The sequence below is a fragment of the Pan paniscus genome, chromosome 1 (genome assembly GCF_029289425.2).
Source record: "Pan paniscus chromosome 1, NHGRI_mPanPan1-v2.0_pri, whole genome shotgun sequence".
Lineage (NCBI taxonomy): Eukaryota > Metazoa > Chordata > Mammalia > Primates > Hominidae > Pan > Pan paniscus.
Window position 1 is genome coordinate 226,108,247 of NC_073249.2, and position 23,652 is coordinate 226,131,898.

Consider the following 23,652-nt stretch of genomic DNA (forward strand, 5'->3'; position numbering starts at 1 on the left):
GGCATTGACTCGCTCCAGGAAGCAGGGGAGCAGAAGGAAAGGGGACAGAGCCGTCAGGCGCAGGCGGTGCGGGCGGGGGCGCCACGCTGAAGCACACGATGGGGCACTGGGGCCTGGTCACCACAAGCCTCGTCCACACGCACAGGAAGCTTGGAATTTACCCGAGAAGCAACTGGGGAGGAGGAATCAGAGGAGCTTTGAGGCAGGAAAAAGACTTCAGATCTGTGTTTCTCAAATATGGCTCAGGCCCAACATGGGGAAGCCAACACTGGAGAGCCCTGGGGTCAGGTGGGGAGGGTGGGGGACCCTGAAACACACTTAGGAGGCGTAAGCAGCCAGAAAACAGGAACCCTTGACCAGGACGGCACCGCACGTAGAGCAGGTCGGGGAACGGCCAGGTCACGCCGGCTCTTCCGACAGACAGAGGTGGCTGCCAAGCACAGGCAAGAACAGGACCCTGCGGTCAGGAGAGCCAAGAGTGCAGCGGAGGAGCGCAAGTCGCCAGATGTACAGCTAAGAACCGAGCAGCAGAGGGTTGCACCCAGGGCCTAGGACCGCTGTGCTTAGGAAGCCTGGCCCGCAAAGCTGGCCCGGAGCTGGGGCTGGGAACGTGAACTGCAAACAGTTCCCTACACGGATATAACATGCTTCTGCATGACCGCCAGGCAGAGTGGTGGACACCTGTAATCCCAGCACTTTGGGAGGCTGAGGCAGGAGCCCAGGAGTTTGAGACCAGCCTGGGGCGACAGAGCAAGACCCTATCTTTATTTAAAAAAAAAAAAAAAAACAACTCTGGAGGCGGGGCTCAGTCACTCATGCCTGTAATCCCAACACTTTGGGAGGCTGCAGAGGGCAGATGGCTTGAGGTCAGGAGTTCGAGACCCGCCTGGCCAACACAGAGTACCAAAAACACAAAAATTAGCCAGGTGTGGTGGCAGGTGCTTGTAATCCCAGCTACTCAGGAGGCTGAGGCAGGAGAATTGTTTAACCCAGGAGGTGGTGACTGCAGTGAGCCAAGATGTTGCCACTGCACTCCAGCCTGGGTAATAGAGCGAGACTCCATCTCAAAAACAAGAAAAGCACATTTAAAAAGAAAAGCTTTGGAATAAGAGCTGCTTGCTGTGCCCAAACTGTGTGTGCCTGAACAGGATGCCTTATGCTCGTGACGGTGAATTCAACGGTCACCTTGACTGGGCACGGGACGCCCTGGTAGCTGGCTGTACATGACTTCCGGGCATGCCTGTAGAGGGGGCTTCTGGAAGAGTAAGCAGACGGCCCTCCCTGAAGTAGACTGGCATCATCCAGGCCCCTGGGGGCGTGAAGAGAACAAGAAAGAGGAGGAAGGCTGCGTTTCCCTGACTACCGAGCTATCCACCTTCTGGCCCCCTTGCTCCTAGCTCTGAGGCCTTCAGACCCGGACTGGAATCGACCCCATCAGCTCCTGGCTCTCAGGCCTTCAAGCTGTGCCACTGGCTCTCCTGGGCCTCCAGCCTGCAGATGGCGGATTATAGGATTTCTTAGCCTCCATAATCCCATGAACCAGTATCTTATAATAAATCTCTTTACACACACACACACGTGCACACAACTGGTTCTGTTTCTCAGGAGAACCCTGACTAACGCAATGCTGAACACCTGCTCTCCACTGGGAGTCTGGAATTTTGGTTCGTGTGCAGCCTGCATGACCAGCCCTTGACAAAAACCATGAGTTGTCACAATTCATTGCTGGAGGAACTGGGAGAGGGCTCTTGGGAGCTTGTGACTGGTTTCTTCTGGAATTTTCCCCATGTGCCTTTTTCCTTGGCCAAGTCTCCTTTATCTCCCCAGTGCAGTACGCCAGCTGTGGCCCCCAGTGCGGCCATATGATTGATCCCAGGAGTCCTCCTAGCCAATCATCGAACCTGGGGATGGTCTTGAGGACTCAATGCAGAACATACTTAATAATTCTTCAGATAAACAAATCAGGTAGGTCAAAGTCAACTGGCCCCCAAAATTTTAAACAGGGCATACATTTAATATCCTAGATCATCAGCTTTCAAACGTATTCAAAGCCACAGAATTCCAATATATATAAAGCTTGAAGGTGAAGCTGTACATATTTTAATAAGCACAGAAATCCACCTCTTTTGCTTACTTTTGTAGCCCCAGCACCTGATCCAATGCCTGCACTCAGTGGGATACCTCCAGTAAGTATTTCGTAAATGGAATTAAATAACTTCAGATCATGAAATGTACTTAATATGACACCAACCAAGGAGAACAACAAAGAGAGTCTGCTGGCCTGAAAACACCCATACAGCTACTGGGAGAACCTTACAGGTGACAGTTGACACATCACACCAGACTTAGCTTCTGTGCAGTTCACATCTGAAATCTGCAGAATATCAGAAATACCCTTCTTTTTCTTACCGACTTGTCGTCTGGAAGCAGGAGTGTAATCCGACCAGGAAGGGGTTGCTGGATGCCTGCTCAAACACGTGCTTCTCTGTCTGTACCCAGTCAATATCCTGAAATAGAAACCAGGGAGTGGTAATGAGGCTCCCGAATGCTCCTCACAGGCATCCTGGGCAAGGGGGAGGCAAGGGAGGAGTCTCTTTCCTCCGCTTTCAGGAAGACAATGCAGACAGGAAAAGAAAACACCCATTAGGAACTGCATTACCACCATTGTCACCATCCACCCCACCTCTACCACCACCACCACCATCATCATCATTGTCACTGTCACCATCACCACCGTCACACCACTGTCACCATACACCCCACCCCCACCCCCCACCATCATCGTCACTGTCACCATTACCTTCATCATTGTCACCATCCCTCCCACCTCCACCCACCACCATTATCATTGTTGCTGTCACCATCACCTTCACCACCACTGTCATCATCACCGTCACTGTCACCACCACCGTCATCACCATCTGCATCATCACTGTCATCACCATCATCACCACCACCATCACCATTGGCACCATCTACCCCCACCACCATCACTGTCGCTGTTACCATCACCTTCATCACCACCGTCATCACCATCACAACCGTCACTGTCATCACCACTGCCATCATCACCGTCATCACCATCTCCATCTCCATCATCACCACTGTCATCACCATCATCATCACCGTCATCACCACCATTGTCATCACCACTACCATCATCACCGTCATCACCACCATTGTCATCACCACTACCATCATCATCACCACCACCGTCATCCTCAATGTCAACACTACCACCATCACAGTCATCGCCATCACCATCATCACCACCGTCATCAACATCTTCATCACCACCACCACCATGTCATCACCACTACATCACCATCATCACCATCACCACCATCATCGTCACCATTATTGTTACCATCATCATCACCATCATCATCACCATCATCTTCACCACGATCACCAAAGCTACCAGCTCTGGTTGTATGCTGGCCTCTGGTGGTATACTGGCCTCTGGCCTCCGGGCTTTGCCCTAACAGTTCCGGGAGGCAGGTATTATTATCTCCAGTTAGGACACAAGGAAACTGAGGTGGAGGGCTAAGCAGATTCCCCAAGGTCCCAGCGCTACCGAGTGATAAGCCCACACCTATCACCAGAGCACTAGCTTCAGCCACAGGGCTGTCACCCTCCCAATTCATGCTGCAGTTCAGCAAAATGCTGCAAGGTCAAAGTCAACTTCAGAGTGACAAAGATCCAACAGCTTGGTCTCATCTTGACCCCAGAAAGTAGAGCTGGACAAAGTTCTCAAGCCTTCCTAGGTCAACCCCTTGTCTTCGGGGTTAGAAAAATGACAGTGAAAGAAATGCGTCAAAATAGGCTGGAGTGCAGGGGTGCGATTACTGCTCACTGCAGCCTCGACCTCTGGAGCTCCAGCGATCCTCCCACCTCAGCCTCCAGAGGAGCTGGGACTACAGATACGTGCCACACTCGGCAATTTTATTTTTTGTAGAGGCAGGGTTTTACTGTGTTGCCTGCCCCCACTCCCGGAAGTTTCGTGGAAACAAATCAACAAACCATTAGTGAGTATCTATTTAGCCTCTGAGACTGTGTCATTCCTCCTCAGCGCCCTCCTCCTCCTCGAGGCTTGGTCCTCGGCCACCCTCCCTTCTCTTCGGAGGCAGATCCAATGGAGTGGCTTCGAGTCCCATCTTTCCACGCCGAGAGCTCCCAGCCCGGCCTCTCCCTGAGCTGCAGACCTGCCCCCCGACGGCTGCTCAACATGTGCACCCGGGTATCTCACGCCACCCCAGGCCACAAGCCGAGCTCCTCGCCAGCCCGCATCTCCTCCCATCTCCAGTGGCTGAAGACCTAGTGGGTCGGCGGTGACTCCTCCACCCCTCACCTGCCACCACCCGTCCCCCAGTGGCCCTCACCAGCAGCACCCACCCACTGTGGCCCCACAGGGACGTCGGCGTTGGCATCATGACCCACATATCACCCAAACTGAGTGGAACCTCCCGGAGACAGCACTGCTGAGTTCAAGGCCCGCGTGGGGCTGGCGCTGCAGAATCGGTGGGAAGGGGCTTGCCAGTGACTCCTGGGGGAACAAGAGGCAAGCCTGGCCCCAGAGAGTGCAGTCTTTTTGTGGGGAGAAAGAAATTTCTAGAAACCATCCAAGCAGTCAACAACTCCTGCAATCAGGCTCTTCTCGAAAGACAACCCCAGAGTCCCCACCTCGGCATCCTGGCCCACAGAGGATGATTTCAAGACAGAACAAAACCGCAGCAGCGACTCTTCCAAATGTCTTTTCTCAGGGTCCCGCAAACTTGCTCTCATACGTGGCATTAACTTTCCAGCTGACCGGGGCGTGCTGCAAAGGGGGTTGGAATCCTCCTGTGCTGCCGCTGGCCAGCAGCGGGGCTGTCAGCAGGGCACCACACCTCTCGGGGCCTCCGTTCCTCGGCTCAGGGCATGGACGCTGCCACCCACTTGTGAGTTCTGCACCCAGGGATGAGGGGCCAGTTGGACAGCCTGTGCACTGCACAGACATGCCCTGCTGGGAGGTAGTAGAGGCTCAGCCCCAGCCCCAGCTCTGCCCTCCCAGCCCCGAGCATGGCTGGCGAGGAGGGACCCCCTCTGTGGCCCATCGGGGCTCGACGAGCAGCCAGTTGCCTTCTGTGCTAGCAGCACTTGGTGACAACAGCATTACTGCCACCCACACGTTGGCCTTTTATCTAATCCTGAGAGACGCAACCTGCATTCAGGAATGAAAGCAAAAGGCCAAAAATACCAGAAGCCAACAGGTGCATGAAAGATGCTGAACACTGTCAGTCATCAGAGACATGGGAGTCAAAGCCACCGCTGCACACCTGCCAGGATGGCGATCATCACAATCACACGCGTCACTGAGGACCTGCAGAAACGGGCCCGTGTGGTGTTGGCGGGGAGGAGAAACGGCGCGGCTGCGTGGGAAGCAGCCTGGCAGGTCCCCATCAGTTGAACAGAGAACTACCATGTGACCCAGCAACTGTACTGCTAGGTTTGCACTTAAAAGAACTGGAAATAGACTCAAACAGATTCTTGTACGCGAACCTTCACAGTGGCACCACTCACAACAGCCAAGGGTGGGAACACTATAATGCCCCTTGGCAGGTGCACGCACAAACGTGGGGCCTCCACTGGACAACGGAACATTACCCGGCCAGGCAGAGAGAGGAAGGCCTGAGCGAGCGGCCACATGGACGGACACTGGAGAAGCCAGACACCAAAAGCTCACACACAACTCCGTTCTGTCAAGCGTGCAGAAGACGGAAGTCCGCAGAGGAAGAAGGCAGATTGGAGGCCATGGGGCTGACGCAGAGCGGAAGCAGGGAGTGGGTATGGGGTCTCCTTTTGGGGTGAGGAAAATGTTCTGGAATCAGAGAGGTGATAGCTGCTCAACTCTGTATCTCAATATGCTAAAAGCCGCCTAACTGTACACTTTGTTTGCATATTTTATTATTTTTTAAAGACAGAGTCTCATTTGGTCGCCCAGACTGGAGTGCAGTAGCGTGATCTCGGCTCACTGCAATCTCCGCCTCCCTGGTTCAAGCGATTCTCCTGTCTCAGCCTCTGAGTAGCTGGGATTAGAGGTGTGCGCCACCACACCTGGCTAATTTTTGTATTTTTAGTAGAGTTGGGGTTTCACCATATTGTTCAGGCTGGTCTTGAACTCCTGACCTCAGGTAATCCACCTGTCTCGGCCTCCCAAAGTGCTAGGATTATAGGTGTGAGCCACTGCGCCCGGCCCTAACTGTACACTTTAAAATGGCAAATTCTATGTCATGTGTATTTTACTTTAATTAAAAGAAAAAGGTCTACGAAGTCAGAATTAAGATTTCAACAAACAGGCCAGGCATAGTGACTCAAGCCTGTAATCCCAGCACTCTAGCAGGCTGAGGGGGGCAGAGTGCATGAGCGCAGGAATTCTAGACCAGCCTGGGCAATATAATGGAACCCCGTCTCTACAAAAAACACAAAAAACAGCGGGCATGGTGGTGCATGCCTGTAGTCCTGGTTCCTCCGGAGGCTGAGGCAAGAGGATCACCTCAGCCTAGCAGGAGGTGGAGGCTGCAGGAGGAGGTGGAGGCTGCAGGAGGAGGTGGAGGCTGCAGGAGGTGAACCGTGATCATGCTCTGCCCTCCAGCCTGGGTAACAGAATGAGACACTGCCTCTACAAAAAATACAAAAATTATACAGCTGGGGGTGGTGGCTCATGCCTGTAGTCCCAACACTCCAGAGGCTGAAGTGGGAGGATCACCTGAGCTGGGGAGTTTGAGGCTATAGTGGGCTGTGATCAAGCCACTCCAGTCTGGGTGACAGAGTAAGACCGTTTCCAAAAAAAAAAAAGATTTCAACAAATAAACCATTGATCCTATAATCAACAAACTTCTCCCCTAGAAACAGCTGGTGTGGGAAGATCTGCTACACAGAGCCACGGCAGCTCAGCACGTACTGCAAAGCTGGGGCCTTGTGCAGGACGGAGCAGGGCAGTGCCTCTGGGCAGCTTCCTGTCCCACCCCATCACCCGTCCAGTTCAGCTCAACCCCAGAGATTTCCTAACAAGGGTGATGACATCCTAAAACTCAACCGCAGTCTGCTGGAAGGCAACGTATCAGTGGGTGGCCATTCATGCGAAGGTTGCGGAGACCACGATACCCATCTTCACCTTTTCTAAGCTTTGATACGTGAGTGCTCTCGTGGTGGTCCCCTCACTGCCTGCAGTGTGCGGTGCACTGACAGCCGTACGGGCTTGCAGCCTGGGAGCAGGAGCTGCACTGTGCATCTTGGCTGTGGAGTTGGCTGTGCTGTTTGGGTTTGTGGAGTGGCCACTGTGATGTTCACACAACAGTGCCATCACCTAACCAGGCACTTTCCAGAACACATCCTGGTCGTTACACGATGCATGACTATTGACTCTGCACAAACTCCGTCAACGTGAGGCTAGGTCTCTCGTGCATGAATTCTGCTAAAGCCCGGAGGTGGCCCCAGGGCAGCGTGTTCCCGGGCCCCCGGGCCCCATGAGAAGCGGCACCTACCTCGTCATCATGCACCAGCTCTTTCTTCACCACTTTCATGGCGTAAATTTGGTCATTCTTCTTCAACCGCACCAGGAGAACCTTGGCATAGCTCCCGCGCCCGATGACTCTGATTAGGTCGAAGTCCTGCAGCCCAAGCCCCTGAGAGATTTTGATTCCATCCATCCCATCGATAACTGGCTTAAGGTCCTAGGGAGGGAGAACAAGACCCCAGAAAGGGAGAGGGGGGTTCCCGGGAGACTCAGAGGGCCGCGCATCACTCATGCGGTCCCAACAGAGACCTGCTCCTCAGAGCCCAGGGCCTCATGATTCGAGTCTCAGTTCTGCGCCCCACAGATCCTACCCCCAAACTCCCATCTAAACTGGGGCATGAAAGGTAAGAACTTAAGGCTGTGGGCTTCTGAGGAAGGTGCTAGAAAGCCAGAAGCTGTTCGTTCCACAGACCGTGGCTCTGGTCACAGCTGCAGGTGGGAGGGACCCCCAGGCCCTCAGCCCTATCAGTGGGGCTGAAGAGGTGGCCACAGGGACATGTGGCCCAGGGCCTGGGCCCATCCTTCCTGATCAGTGCCCTCCCTCAGGGGAAGGAAGGTAAAGCGAATGCAGCTAATGCCTGCCAAGAGCTCCCAAACCGGCAGGCACACATTATTAGAAATAATTATTAGAAATACCCAGGAGAAAGGCGCTCCGAGGAAGAACAGAAGCCTCTGCCTCCCGCAAGCCACACCTGGCAAGGAGGTCGGGGTGGAGGAGGCGGTTCCCTGGGAGGTGCTGTCCCGTGCGGCAAAATGGATTCTGCTTTTTTTTTTTTTTTTTTTTTTGAGACGGAGTCTGGCTCTGTCGCCCAGGCTGGAGTGCAGTGGCATGATCTCGACTCACTACAAGCTCCACCTCCCGGGTTCACGCCATTCTCCTGCCTCAGCCTCCCCAGTAGCTGGGACTACAGGCGCCCGCCACCACGCCCGGCTTTTTTTTTTTTTTTTTTTTGTATTTTTAGTAGAGACGGGGTTTCACCGTGTTAGCCAGGATGGTCTCCATCTCCTGACCTCGTGATCTGCCCGCCTCAGCTTCCCAAAGTGCTGGGATTACAGGCGTCAGCCACCGCGCCCAGCCGGATTCTGCTTTTTTTGAGACAGACTCTTCCTCTGTCGCCCAGGCTGGAGTGCAGTGGTGCGATCTCAGCTCACTGCAGCCTTCACCTCCCAGGCTCAGGCGATCCTCCCACCTCAGCCTCCCAAGCAGCTAGGACCACAGTCCCGTGCCACCATGCCCAGCTAATTATTTTGTATTTATTTTTGTAGGAACAGGGTCTCGCTATGCTGCCCAGGCTGTTCTCGAACTCCTGGACTCAAGCTATGTGCGCAGCCTCCCAAAATGCTGGGATTGGAGGTGTGAGTCGCCGTGCTCAGCCTCAGATTCTGCTTTCTAAGTGCCCCGGCCTCCCTCCAGACACAGGATGGCCAGGAAGGAGCACGAGTTGTGAGGGTGACATTTGTTGGTGCTCTGGAAAGGAGTGGGCTTCGCTAGTGCAGTCCTTCCCTGGGTTTTACGAGCAGAGGCTGAGAACGCAGCAAGCTCTTCTGTTCCCTTCTCAGGGTTTATGGTGCAGAGCTGGCCACAGACGTGAGGCTCAGTTGAGCCTCTTGGCTCAAGTTGGGGAAGGACATGAAAGGGCTTCAGAGGGTTTGCCAGGATGGCCAAATGAGGCAACACAATTCGGAAGGCATGGTGCAGACACAACTTGATAAAAATTGCAGCTCAAAAGCCAGCCCCTGGGCCACTGTACCACCTGGGTGGAGAGGATGTGGGGCACGGCTTCCCCCACAGGGTGTGGTCCCCAGACTACCTGCGGGGACAGCTGCCTGCAGGTATTCATCAAGGACATGCCTGAAGTAAGACCCAAGAATAAGGACTTCCTTCTAGACATCCACACCCGTGAAGATTAGTCAGCAACACCCCGGACCATGTCTATTTCACATCTAGATTTCCGTGACTACCCCAGAGACAGGCTCACAGACTTTCCAGAGGACGTCGGAAATGGCAGCGAGCTGCTCCACACACTCACCTCCGAGTCGTCTTTAATGCTGTCATGCTTCCGGGATGAGGAAATGTAAGCAACTGGTGAGAGAGGGAGGAAGGAAGGGGCGTTACGGTGTGGTCAGGAACGCACTGGGAACACAGCGACCCTGTGGACCTTGCTCCTCTGCAGGGTGACGGTGAAGGGTGAATCCACACAGCAGCCATGTCTGATTCTAATTTAGAGTCTTCTGAAAATGCAGTTTCCTGGGCCCCACTCACACCTGCCGACTCTGACCATGGGACCTGGGGATGTACATTCGTGACATACGTCCCCAGGGGTCCATCTGCAAATAATTCGTCACCGGATTTTGGTGTCTAGTGAATGGGTGGGTGGGGGCAGGAGTGGATGTCTGGTGGATGGATGGAGGATGACTAGATGGGGGATGAATGGAGGCCTGGATGGAAGATGGATAGACGGAGAGGTCAGTGCACAATAGATGGATGGATAGATGGAGAGGTCAGTGGACAATAGATGGATGGATAGATGGAGAGGTTAGTGGACAATAGATGGATGGATAGACAGAGAGGTCAGTGGATAATAGATAGGTGGATAGATGGAGAGGTCAGTGGACAGTGGATGGATAGATGGAGAGGTCAGTGGACAATGGATGGATAGATGGAGAGGTCAGTGGACAATAGATGGATAGATGGAGAGGTCAGTGGACAATAGATGGATGGAGAGGTCAGTGGACAATGGATGGATAGATGGAGAGGTCAGTGGACAATAGATGGATGGAGAGGTCAGTGGACAATGGATGGATAGATGGAGAGGTCAGTGGACAATAGATGGATGGATAGATGGAGAGGTCAGTGGACAACAGACAGATGGATAGATGGAGACGTCAGTGGACAATAGATGGGTGGATAGATGGAGAGGTCAGTGGACAATAGATGGATAGATGGAGAGGTCAATGGACAATAGATGGATAGACGGAGAGGTCAGTGGACAACAGATGGAAAGATGGAGAGGTCAGTGGACAATAGATAGATGGATAGATGGAGACGTCAGTGGACAACAGATGGATGGATAGATGGAGAGGTCAGTGGACAATAGATGTATGGATAGATGGAGACGTCAGTGGACAACAGATAGATGGATAGATGGAGACATCAGTGGACAACAGATGGATGGATAGATGGAGAGGTCAGTGGACAACAGATAGATGGATAGATGGAGACGTCAGTGGACAACAGATGGATGGATAGATGGAGACGTCAGTGGACAACAGATAGATGGATAGATGGAGACGTCAGTGGACAACAGATGAATGGATAGATGGAGAGGTCAGTGGACAATAGATAGATGGAGACGTCAGTGGACAATGGATGGATAGACGGAGAGGTCAGTGGACAATAGATGGATGGATAGATGGAGAGGTCAGTGGACAGTGGATGGATAGATGGAGACGTCAGTGGACAACAGATACATGGATAGATGGAGAGGTCAGTGGACAATAGATACATGGATAGATGGAGAGGTCAGTGGACAAGAGATACACGGATAGATGGAGAGGTCAGTGGACAACAGATGAACGAATGGAAGATAGCTGGAGGATGGGTGGGTGGAGGATGGCTGGCTGGCTGGATGACGAGATGGATGGATCGTGGACAGATGGATAGGTGGTGGATGGATGGAGAATGGGCGGGTGGAGGATGGCTGGTTGGCTGGATGATGGCTGGTTGGTTGGCTAGGTGGGTGAATGGATGATGTACGGATGAATATCTGTATAGAGGATAGGTGGGTGGAGGAGCAGGTGGGCAGGCAGTTGTTTGTGAGGCATCTCTTTTGCGTGAGGCACTGTGTGAACTAAGTGCTTTATGTTCTGTGGTCTCCCAATGAGACAGAACTCACATGCATCAAGTGAAAGTGAGGTTCTCACACCCCCGTGCAGAGGTGCAGGTGTGGAGGCTCAAAGCTGGGCTGTAAGTCCAACTGGTGTTTGAGATCTCTCTCTGAATGCTTCTTAGCAATAAAATAAGTCCTTCCCCACAACAAACAAAACCTCACAAAAATCCAAGGACCATGCCACTGCCACGCTGTGTGTGCAGCAGCCACCTCGCCAGGCTTTCCCCAGATAGGGCTCAGCTCTGTGCAGCAGCCAGATTGTGGGAGGTGCCCGGCCATGGTGGCCGCTGCACTAAGTGCCTTCGAGAACTCCTGGAGCTGGTTAGAGGAAGAGGCTCTGCACCCCTGGGCAACCACAACAGCACTTCACGGAGGCATCCCTGCCCAGCAGCCTCCAGGGAGGGCCAGCTCACCCTGCTCATCTCTGCCGGGGATTGAGAGGAGGCCCTGGAGAGCCTCATCCCCAGCCCCAGGGAAGGGTGGCCAGGCTTGAAGACAATGACCCCTGCAGAGCAGATGGGACTGAGAAAGGACTCGTGGCTAGAAGGCAGAGGTGAGCAGGGTGAGGTGATGCCCAGGCTCTACCCGGCCGGAAGAAAGCAGCGCCTACTTCCATCTGTCTCCTCGGAAGGAAGGTCGGCGTCCTCGTTCTTGTCGTCTACTGGAGGCTCTTGGGAAGGCATGACAGAATCCTGCCGGAGAGACACAGAGATGGCAGCATGACCAAGTGCTGGAGCAGGTGTTACAATGTAGCTTCTGTAAACACTTTGTGACTTTTTAAAATTAAGAACTTTTTTTTACAGACAGGGTCACAGTCTGTCATCATCCAGGCTGGAGAGCAGTGGCGCGATCACGGCTCACTGCAGCTTCAACCTCCTGAGCTCGAGCAATCCTCCCGCCTCAGCTTCCAGAGCAGCGGGCACTACAGGTGCGCACCACCATGCCTGGCTAATTTTTGTATTTTTTTTGTAGAGATGGGGTCTCACCATATTGCTCAGGCTGGTCTTGAACTCCTGGCCTCAAGTGATCCTCCCACCTTGGCCTCCCAAAGTGTTGGGATTACAGGTGTGAGCCTCTGCACCTGGCCACTTCAAGACTATTTATGACTTACATATTTACACATTACAATGGGTATACTGTAATATAGTATATAAAAATCTAATTGTTATGCTATTTTACTGAATTAGATAAAGAACATAAACATTACCTATGATTCTGCAGACGGAGGTGGCCACTCGGTACTGCAGGCCATGACCTTTCCACCAAGTGCTTTATACAATGGGATATTTTGCACAATGCTTGGTCATCTCCCCTGTCCCAAAGCTGCATCCTGTCAGTAACCAAGCATCAGGGGGCCATTCTAAGGGCCTCTGGGTTCCGCCTGCAGATGTGTCATAATGGAGCCGCCAGTACTGGTGGTCAGCTGGGTGGCAGGCTCTGGCCTCCCTCCGCCTCTAGCTGACCACATTTCTGGGGCCGGTCTCATTTGCTTACGCTAAAGTGGACCTATGAGGTCAAAGGGCATTACAGGCTTTTTGGCAGATGCAGCTGAAGGACCTCTGGAAGGACTGTGCCAACGCATGCACCAGCCTGCGTGGTCCCCCATCCCTGTGGCTGGTGATCCTGGAGTGACACCCTGATCCAGACTCTGTCTTTATCCCGTAACAGAGGAGAGGGCACGTCACTGCCACAGGCGCCTTTCCTCCCATGCCACAGCAAGATGCAGACGAGCCACCCTCCCCAGACACACCCACTGCACGCTGCAGCGGGGCCCAGGGAGTTGAATGTTCAGTCCAGGCCTCACCCCCGTGGTTCAGTGAGATGCAGGGGACCACACGAAATGCCAGAGGCAGCCTTCAATAAGCAAAAGTCAATAAGGCCCCCAAAGGCCTGGATGCTTCAAGTCCAAGCACTCGGGGATGGCGGAGGGAAGGTGCCACCCTCATCACAGGCTGGGCATGGCTTCCCAGGGGGGATGCCAGGGAGAGGCTCCAGATGTTCGGAGCCTCAGCGTGCCCAATGCTACTAGGTCAGACCTGGCTTTCACCTCCACAGTCCTTAAGAGCTGGTTCAAGACTGGGGTATGAATGAACCTTACCTCCGACCCACTGAGCAGAGCGTGCCACGTCCTACCTGAGCCTGCTGCCTGAGCCTCATGCCCCAATGAGCAGAGTGTGCCGGGGGCTTGTGGGGGCTCAGGAAGATGGGTCCTATCCAAGACTGCCGCCTGAGTCTCACGCTGCAGCCCAGAGCTAGGACAGCACCACGGCCCCTCTTGAAGAACCCAGGGTCACCAAGGTCCGCTTGGACAATGGGCTGGCTGCCACGCCCCAACCCCGCCCGTGCCCCCCAGGGCCTCCCCAGCCCTGCCACTCACCATATGCTTCCTGCAGGTCAGCGGGACGAGGCCGTGGCAGCGCTTATGGACCAGCAGTTTGCAGTTGATGCACCTGTAGCCTTGCCTCGCGAGGCCCCATATCCTCTCGCTGCACTGACCGCAGTACGCTCTCTGCAGGTGGGAACAGAGCGTCAGGCCCAGGACACACTGAGGGGCCAGCGGAGAGGACAGGCAGGGCCTTCCACACCTGTACCTTCTCAAAAGAGGACACTGAGTCGGGCAACAGGCGGCCCCGGCACCTTGTCCCTTCCGGGCGCCAGGCTTGCCCAAGCTTGATAGCCTCCTCTTGGGTCTATCCCAAGGTTGGGGGAACCAACGGCCCCAAGGAGAGGCCTGGAACCCTGCTCTGCATGAGGGGACACAGGGGAGGTGCCATCGGGCAGGGGTGACGAGGTGCTGCTTCAGGCAAGGCCCCGTGGCTTGCAGGGGCTGGGGGGCTGCAGCTCCTGCTGCGCTCTGCGTAGAGCAGCCTGGGGTCCCGTCTAGGGCTAAGCAGAGTGTGTGGGGGCACCCCCTGCCTGACCCTCATTCAAACAGAACCTCCTCCCGACAGCCTCAGAGAAGGGGAACTCGGACTCATGAACATCTTGAACTGCTACACGGCAGCCTGCAATTATCTTAGTATTCTTTGTTCAGTATTTTTCAAGATTTTAAATGATCCTTCTTTATTCTTCATGGTTCTGAACAATCCGAAAATGATGGTAATGATCAGCTTGTTTGGCGATGTTTTCATGAACGTTTAAATGTTACAAAAGGCATGAGAATGAATGTTGTCGGGACCTGCTTGGACATTTTCTGCCTTGCCTAAGTGCCCAAAGTGTTCCTGGGAGTAAAGGGGTGCATCTGCACTGTCACCGTGTGCCCAGAGCCTCCAATTCAGATTCTTTCCAGACACAGCCCTTTCATATGCTTTTCCCTCTTTTACCATTTTTCACAAATTTCCTTCCTATTACAGAGCTCACCTCACACCTGAGTTAAGACGAGGAAATATAGGCTGGGCGTGGTGGCTCACGCCTGTAATCCTAGCACTTTGAGAGGCCGAGGCGGGTGGATCAGGAGGTCAGGAGATTGAGACCATCCTGGCTAACACGGTGAAACCCCGTCTCTACTACAAAATACAAAAAATTAGCCAGGTGTGGTGGCGGGCACCTGTAGTCCCAGGTACTCGGGAGGCTGAGGCAGGAGAATGGCGTGAACCCGGGAGGCGGAGCTTGCAGTGAGCCGAGATTGCGTCACTGCACTCCAGCCTGGGCGACAGAGAGAGACTCCGTCTCAAAAAAAAAAAAAAAGAAGAGGAAATACAGTGTACTGTGAACCGCCTGCACTGAATTCACGTGAGGAAACGGGACTGAAGAGAAAATACAGCACTGAGTTCACGTGAGGAACCGGGACCCTCAGCACATGTGGGCATCAGGTGCGGCTGAGCAAAGGGGGTCCAGACCCCCTACGGGACTCTCCTGCTCATCAGAAGAGCCTGCTCAGGAAGCCAGGGCCTGGGGACCCTCCCCCCACCCACATAGCCTGCTTGTTTGGGTGGGGCCGGATGACCAGCACCTAGGACAGTGCCCAGCACACAGTGGGCATCGGGTAAGAAAACACACATGCACCATCGCTTTCAACTTCGTCCCAGGAAAAAGGAGCCGACTCCACATCCTCTGCGAATGCTACCTACATCAGCCCGGCCATGACAGAGCCACACCAGGACCGTGGGCTCTATTCGAAGGAGGGATGGGTGAGAGGGGGCATCCCACCCAAGACCTCTGATTCGGGGCCAATCTAGCTTAATGCTGGCATTGGGAGTTTTGCCCCAGTCGGCACCTGCTGGATGTGTGGACCCTGGAGTGAAAGGAGGCACTTTGGCTGTGCAGACCTGCTCCATTCTCCTCTGCGTCCACAGCGCAGAAGAACACCAGCTTCCATTTCTAAAACCATTATTTAAAAGTCATGTTCTTTTGGTATAATGTGCCTAATGTGTTTGGCTTTCTCTAGGTCACCATTTAACATCTTACTCTGCAACATTACGGTCCTAGTTAAGACCAAATTCACAGCCACCAGGTATCTTTACAAATTAACCAAGGTTGGCCAGGCGCGGTGGCTCACGCCTGTAATCCCAGCACTTTGGGAGGCCAAGGCGGGCAGATCACTTGCGGTCAGGAGTTCGAGACCAGCCTGACCAACATGGAGAAACCCCATCTCTACTAAAAGTACAAAAATTAGCTGGGCGTGGTGGCGCACATCTGTAATCCCAGCTACTCGGGAGGCTGAAGCAGGAGAATCACTTGAACCCAGGAGGCAGAGGTTGCAGTGAGCTGAGATCACGCCACTGCACTCCAGCCTGGGCAACAGACTGAGACTGTGTCTCAAAAAAAAAAAAGAAAAGAAAAGAAAAACAAACAAACAAACAAAAAACAAATTGACCAAGGTTCCTTTCCGTGGGGAGCCACCCTTACCTGGGGTCAGGCCAGGACATCTGCTGACAAGGGCAGTGTGAATCTGCCAAGGGTTGGCACCCACCACAGAGACCTCACGTGTGTGCTTTGTAAGTGAGGCTGCCCAAGCTCTGTCAAAAGCTCTTGTTTCAAATCTATATTTGAATAGTAACATTTCAGGAAATGTGACATTAAAAAAATAAAACCTAAACCCCAAGTTTCCATTCTCAGAAACTCAGAGGAATTCATAGATTAATGGGTAAAAACGTTTTAAGTACGTCTTACATGCTGCCAACTTGTTCCTTGCTCATATTCCCTCCCTCCCTCCCTCCGACAGCCTCGCGCCTCGCTCTGTTCCCCAGGCTGGAGTGCAGTGGTACGATCTTGGCTCACTGCAGCCTCCGCCTCCTGGGTTCAAGCGATTCTCCTGTCTCAGCCTCCTGAGTAGCTGGGATTATAGGCACCTGCCACCACGTCCGGCTGATTTTTTATTTTTAGTAGAGACAAAGTTTCGCCATGTTGGCCAGGCTCGTCTTGAACCCCTGACCTCAGGTGATCTGCCTGCTCCAGCCTCCCAAAGTGCTGGGATTACAGGTGTGAGCTACTGCACCTGGCCTCCCTGCTCACATTTTCTTTTTTTTTTTTTTTGAGACGGAATCTCACTCTGTCACCCAAGCTGGAGTACAGTGGCATGTTCTCAGCTCACTGAAACCTCCAGCTCCCTGGTTCAAGCCATTCCCCTGCCTCAGCCTACAGAGTAGCTGGGATTACAGGCACCCACCACCACGCCCGGCTAAATTTTTGTTGTATTTTTAGTAGAGACAGGGTTTCACTCTATTGACCAGGCTGGTCTCGAACTCCTGACCTCAGGCAATCCGCCTGCCTTGGCCTCCCAAAGTGCTGGGATTACATGCGTGAGCTACCGCGCCCGGCCTCCTGCTCATATTTTCAATCGCCCATTTTCATGTTTTAGACCTGTCACACCCTTACCTGTTCTGATGGTTGGAGCCCCTGTCTGGGCTTTTACCAGCTTGGACTCAGGATATCCTGCTTCCCACTGTGTTTTGTGGTTTTCCATTGCGAGCTCAGATGCCTGATTTATTTATCAGCAGGAATTATTTGATGCTGGGCTTGAAAAGAAATTGCATTGGCCTCTGCCAGCCACCTGAGGGCACTGCTTGGACCAAACCTGACAGGCACTGCTGCTCATGGATGGCATCTTCTGATCTCCCTTCCCCACCCTCACTCTCTATAGCCTCTTCTCCAGGGACCCAAGTGGTCACTCCTCTGTCCACTCATGATAAAGGCCAAAGTCTTGGGCCATCCACCCAGCTGTCCCTGCGGCACTTGTGCCCTATGTGCCACCAGCAGAGGGCTCTCCAGCAGCCACAGCTCAGAGACGTGGCCCTACCATGGTTTATACCCCACGTGGTGGAGTGGGTTGTTCACAGCAAAGGGAGTAGCTAACTCCAGACACGATTCCCACTCTTGCTTGTAAAAATAATGCTGAGCTGATCTTCCCCATACACAAACCTCCGAATGACGGGTGATTTCTTTTGAAGAGAGGCAGGATGGGAACATCGCTGCACATTTCTGCGTGATTTCCAGAGAGTAGGGTCCATGCCTGTCCCACATCCCCAGGGTTGGCAGATCCCATGACAGCAACCCTGGGCTTTAATTACTTTTTTGTTGTTTTGTTTTTGTTTTTTGTTGTTTTGAGACAGAGTCCTGCTCTGTCGCCCAGGCTGGAGTGCAGTGGTGCCATCTCGGCTCACTACAACCTCTGCCTCCCGGGTTCAAGCAATTCTCTGCCTCAGCCTCCCGAGTAGCTGGGATTAGAGGAACCCACCACCACGCCTGGCTACTTTTTTTGTATATTTAGTAGACACGGGGTTTCACCAACTTGGCCAGGCTGGTCTTGAACTGCTGACCTCGTGATCCACCCACCTTGGCCTCCCAAAGTGCTGGAATTACAGGCGTGAGCCACCACGCCCGGCCAGCTTTAATTACTTTTAACATCTTTGATGTTGACAGAGAAAATGTCTTGTGTTTCCCTGATCACCTGTGGAGGTCATGCTGTCCTCATCTCTAAACAATTACAGTCTTACTTCATTAACCATTCACACCGGTTCTCAGCTCCTCAGTCCCAGCATTTACCGAAAGCCTTTGTGTAGGAGCTCTTGAATTCTAAGTGTGAGATGTCTGGATCTCTTCTGGGTTTTATGTGCTACAAACCCCTTTCCTGTATGTTTTTTGCATTTAATTTGGAAACTGAAAAAATCTGAAAATTCTGTGTGGCTGAGTCTAAAGACCCTCTGGTCCTCACTGCCCGGTTTTTCTCCAGAGATCTGCACAGCTTCTAGGTTTCTTCTTTTTATTTATTTGAGACGGAGTCTCACTCTGTCGCCCAGTGGCACAATCTCAGCTCCCTGCAACCCCCGCCTCCTGGGTTCAAGTGATTCTCCTGCCTCAGACTCCTGAGTAGCTGGGATTACAGGCACGTGCCACCACGCCTGGCTAATTTTTGTATTTTTAGTACAGATGGGGTTTCACCATGTTGGCCAGATGGATCTCGAACTCCTGGCCTCAAGTGATCACCCATCTCGGCCTCCCAAAGTGCTGGGATTACAGGCGTGAGCCACTGCGCCGGGCCCTGTGATTTTTTTTTAACCTCAATCCACCTGCAGTTTACTGTGATGGGAGCCAGCAGCCTGGATTCCTACCCACCTCACCCCCCACTCCTGGGCTGATAATTAACCAGTCACCTCCTCAGGATTTACTGGAGGATCCCTTCCCTCCTCTGCAAGAAGTGCTCAGCCCTGGGCCAGCTCTGACCCAGCAGTTCTGTTCCACTGAGTGGGCTTCCCTGCCACCCCCGGCACCATCCTTCATGGAGGAGGCAGCCCCTCCTCACCTCCTTCTTCAGAACCTCGCTGGCTCTCTCCCTTTGGCTCCCCCACTGAACGCTTCCTTCTCAAAGTCCAAGGGCAGTGCTTTCAAGTGCACAGAAAGAGCCGGGCGGGGAGCCCAGTCCCCAGCGACGGATGCCCACTCTTTCATCCTCGGTTCACCAACAAAGAGGACGGAAAAGTCTCTCTTCTCCTGGGTGCTTGTTCCCCTTTAAGTCTTACTGATCACACAAAACCAAGTGCTTTCCTCCTGAAATGCCCCTTTTAAGTGACAGCAGAGGTGATCTGAGTGGTCCTGCAATTAACATGAAGTGAGCACTACATGGAGCGGCTCTGAGGTCTGGGCAGAGAACGTTACGAGCAGGTGGCGAGATCAGAGCCCGGGCACAATTAGGCGGGAATCGGACAGGGTGAACTGCAGGGCAGCCGCCCTCCCTGAGCAGTCAGGTTGCAGGCTTTTGGGCCACTCTCGCCTTGGCCTCTGTGTTTGTGAAACTGGCTCGTTCACACGCCCAGAAGGGCTGCACCTCCACAGCAGCGCGGGGCTGTGGTGGGTCCACCTGCCACCCGTTCCTCCAGTGTCTGCAGGAAGGAAAGGAAAAGCTTTTGCTCACTGGTGGTGGTGGGGAGGGGGAGGGTCACTTATGGTCTGCACCTGCCATCGGCAGAATGGACTTTTCTCCTCAAAGCTGCACAGTGAGAGGCCACACCCTGTGCTGCCCGGAGCCCTGGCCCATGTCACTGGGTGGGTAGGGTTCACTCTGGGCTAATCCGTCATGCAGAATGACAGAAGAGACAGATACAGAGGAGGCCATGTGGAGACGGAAACAGAGGTGAGTGGTTCCTCTGCCAGCACAGGAACAAGGCTGCCCGCGGCTACCAGTGGCTGCGGGGGAAGGAGGGCGCAGCCCTGCGGCACTGTAATGGGTAACACCAGGCGCCGACTTGACTGGGTTGAAGGATGCCTAGAGAACTGGTGAAGTATTGCATCTGGGTGTGTCTATGAGGGCGCTGCCCCGAGACTGGTATTTGAGTCAGTGGACTGGGAGGGCAAGACCCACCCTCAATGTGGGTGGGCGGTGGCGTCCAATCGGCTGCCAGTGTGGCTGGGGCGAAGCAGGCGGAAGCAGGTGGGAGAAGCACTTTTCCTGGGTCTTCTGGCTTTCATCTTTCTCCCATGCTGGATGCTTCCTGCCACTCGTCCTACCCTGGGACATCAGATTCCAGGTTCTTCGGCCTTTAGACTCCGGGACTTATTAGTGGTTTGCCGGGGGCTCTGGAGCCTCTGGCAGAGGCTGAACGCTGCACTGTCGGCTTCCCTGCTTCTGAGGCTTTTGGACTCGGAGTGAGCCACTACTGGCTTCTTTCTTCCCCAGCCTGCAGCCGGCCTATCGTAAGACTTCGTCTTGTGCGCCCCAGGGCCAGTTCTCCCTAATCAACTCCCTTTCATGTACATGCATCCCATTGGTACCATCCCTCTGGAGAACCCTGACTCATAAAGACACCTTCGTTTTGGACTTCCAGCCCCAGATTGCCAGAGAGCGAGTTTCTATTGTTTAAGCTGCCAGTTAGTGGTGCTGTGTTCTGCAGCCCCAGAAGACTCACACCGTGTGTCCTCAGAAAAGGCGGCCAGGGTGGGCTGGGGTGCGGACGGGATCTCTGTGCTGCAACACTCCCTGGCACCATACTCCACAGATATCCCCAATGTGGCCACCTCCAGCCACACTCTCCTGAGTCCCAGCCTGGGCCAAACTGCCTGTTCACCCACACCCACCTGCCCTAAGCACACAGCCGCCTAGGCTCCCCATTTCCTGGTGTCCCCAACCTCGTCCTCAGGGCCTCCCAGACACTGGCTGGACTCTCCCGTGCGCCTGCCACATGCTTGGTGCTCCTGGCATCTCCTCTGCACTGACCTCCCAGGCAGTATGATCAGATGCCTCCTCCTCCAGGAAGTCCTCTGGGCTCTCCAGGCAATGTCCAGGTCTTCCTAGTGCTGACCTGCTCATCTCCTGGAGCCTAGTTCCCACCACACCCCTCTTCAGTCACTCAGGAGCTTGTCCTGCATCCCCACCTGTGTTAGCCCCAAGAGGAATGGGAGTCCAGACCCACTCTTGCCACATGACAGGGACCGAGCACACGCAGGGGCGGGAGGAGTGGCTCACATGAACAGAACTTCCTGATGGTCTAGAGGGCAGACCATGGGAGTAGAAGGAGGGGCAGGTGACTTGAGGCCACTCCAGGAGACAGAGGTGCCGTACACCCAGTGGAGGTTGACACGTGAGGCCACGTGGCAGGTGAGTGTGGAACGCAAAGGTAGCCCCAGGGCCACCGCTCCTGTGAGGGGCTGTCAGGGGCTCTGTATGGAGTCCCGCAGTGGGGACAGGCCCTGTATACTTCCACGCACCCCCAAGACACTCCCTGTGTGGGACCAACTCCAGGGCCACCAAGGCACACCCAGACACCTCCCCTTCCACTGTGAAACAGAACAATTACAAAAGCATCTGAATCACCCATTTCATAGGAACTAGAAAAGCATCATAAAGAGAAACAAGGAAAATAAGTTAAGGGTCCTCTGGAAAGGGCCCCCGTGGGTGGCCGCTGGAAAGACAGAGGCCCAAGCAGGGATGGGGCTGAAGGAGCTTCCAGGATTCACGGAGACTCTTAGCTACTAGGCAACACTCTGTGCGGCTGAAAACACACACCCTGGCGCTACATGCGGATGGAATGCAGCCGCCCCACTCTGGATGCAGGCAGGCTGGGGCCTCAGGCCAGTGAGCCCTGAGCCCTGATAAGAGTCACACAGCCAGGCAGACACAGACAGCATTCACTGGGCATCCACCACGCAGGGAAAGGCCCGGAGGGCACTTCCCGCCTCAGACAGCCCTAGTGAAAGCCTCATCCTGCACCAGAGAAAGCATTTCTGTAACCTTGCCCTCGGGCGCCAAAAAGAGCCCAGCCTGGGCTCAGCAGGACGTGCCTCCCCTCCTCTCTCTTTGCTTTTAAAAGTAACAAAAGGCCCCTTGAGGGACTAGTCCCAAGGGGGCCACTCACCCTGTTAAAGCGCTTGGCTTGGAAGAGGTGGCCGTTGGCACAGTACAGCTTCCTCCATCTTCTGGCTCCCCGGCGGTAGATAGATTCTGGAAAGGATATGAGAAAGGTGTAAAGAAACAGCGTGGCGGCCACGAGCCCACGCAGGGTGCAGCCGCGACAGGCCACTCCCGTCCAGGTGGTGGTGGCCACAGCGTCCTCCCAGGCAGGGAAGGCAGGGCTGGAATGACGGCCTCCCAGAGGCCTCTCTCTGCCCCTCCTCACATGATCCTCATGGTGTCACGGCCTCGGCGGCTGGAGACAGAGGCCCAGGTGAGGATGGAGCCAGGTGTCCTCGCAGGGCGGACAGGATTCACCACGGGACGGCCGCTTGCTGACAGTGGAGCTGTGAAGTCACCCCAGGCCAACGCAGGCCGGGTCCGTTTGTCCCCTGCCTGTTTTCCTTTCCACCCCTCTCCTCCCCAGGCAGCCCTGTGAAAAACAGGCCTTTTTTCCCGCACGGGGATAGTTCAAACGGGCCTCAATATTTACACATGACTGTCAGAGGAGGAAGAGTGGACGCCACACTGGAGCCTGGGCCAGGCTAAGATGCAGGAGAGAGCCACTGACTTCACTTCAACAACTCGCCAGACGCAAGCGGCGCGAGGCCCCGGGCTCTCCAGTCGAGTTTCCTTTAACCTAATAAATCTCAGGGTAGGAGAACCAAACCGACCGTGCACCCGTTTCCATTCGCAAGTTACCAAAAACATCATCTTTATAACATGCATTTGACAGTCCAGCCTATGCGGACTGTGCCTCTTATGAGAAAGGCGGCACCAAGCCTGTAACCAGACGGCTGGTCTTGTCCTTCCTCAACACCGTGTCCCACTTTGCTCCTCCAGAACTCTTTGAAACGGATGTGTGTGTAAACAGAATCTTCAGAAACGGAACGTACAATGGGAAGCTTTGTGCTTTTATAAAATTCCATCATAAAAGCGACTTTCATGAACCAAATGAAAGTGCCACAAATATACTGAAGTGGAAATTGTAACGGAATGTTTTTAAAACAAGCAAATAACTAGCTCTGACTGGAAACTGCTGAAATCAGGCCACACGGATGGTAAAACCTGCTCCTCTTCCTTTAAATGGAAGATTCAGAGCGAAACCAAGAAGTCAGGGGTCCTCCAGGAGCGCAGGTCAAAGAGGCCTCACGGCAGCGGGCGGCTCAGCCCACCCAGCCCTCCCAGGATGCGGCTTGGGGTTTGACAGAGGCCTGGTGACACCAAAGGCCCCTCCGGCCACAGACGCGACTCCCAGCAAGCCCGAGGCCAGGCTGGGGTCGTGCAGCCTGTGCCCCCTCCACACTCCACCCACCTGGGCGCCAGGCCTGGGCTCCACAAGAGGCGCAGACCCCCAGGGGCGGCCACACTTTCGGCCCCTG

The 23,652-nt window shown here is 54.1% G+C and overlaps 1 protein-coding gene across 3 annotated transcripts in view; it reads right to left on the reverse strand.

The window, feature by feature from the left end:
• The window catches only part of PRKCZ (protein kinase C zeta), a 137,600-nt gene that overhangs the window by 28,267 nt on the left and 85,681 nt on the right, over positions 1–23,652 (reverse strand). For all 3 annotated transcript variants that reach the window (XM_034953423.4, XM_057299948.2, XM_034953426.4), the window contains 6 exons: positions 22,236–22,321; positions 13,826–13,957; positions 12,059–12,140; positions 9,589–9,641; positions 7,527–7,715; positions 2,410–2,507 (listed from right to left, as the gene is read on the reverse strand). In XM_034953423.4, coding sequence (XP_034809314.1) covers positions 2,410–2,507; positions 7,527–7,715; positions 9,589–9,641; positions 12,059–12,140; positions 13,826–13,957; positions 22,236–22,321 — 640 coding nt within the window. The remainder of the gene's footprint in view (positions 1–2,409; positions 2,508–7,526; positions 7,716–9,588; positions 9,642–12,058; positions 12,141–13,825; positions 13,958–22,235; positions 22,322–23,652) is intronic.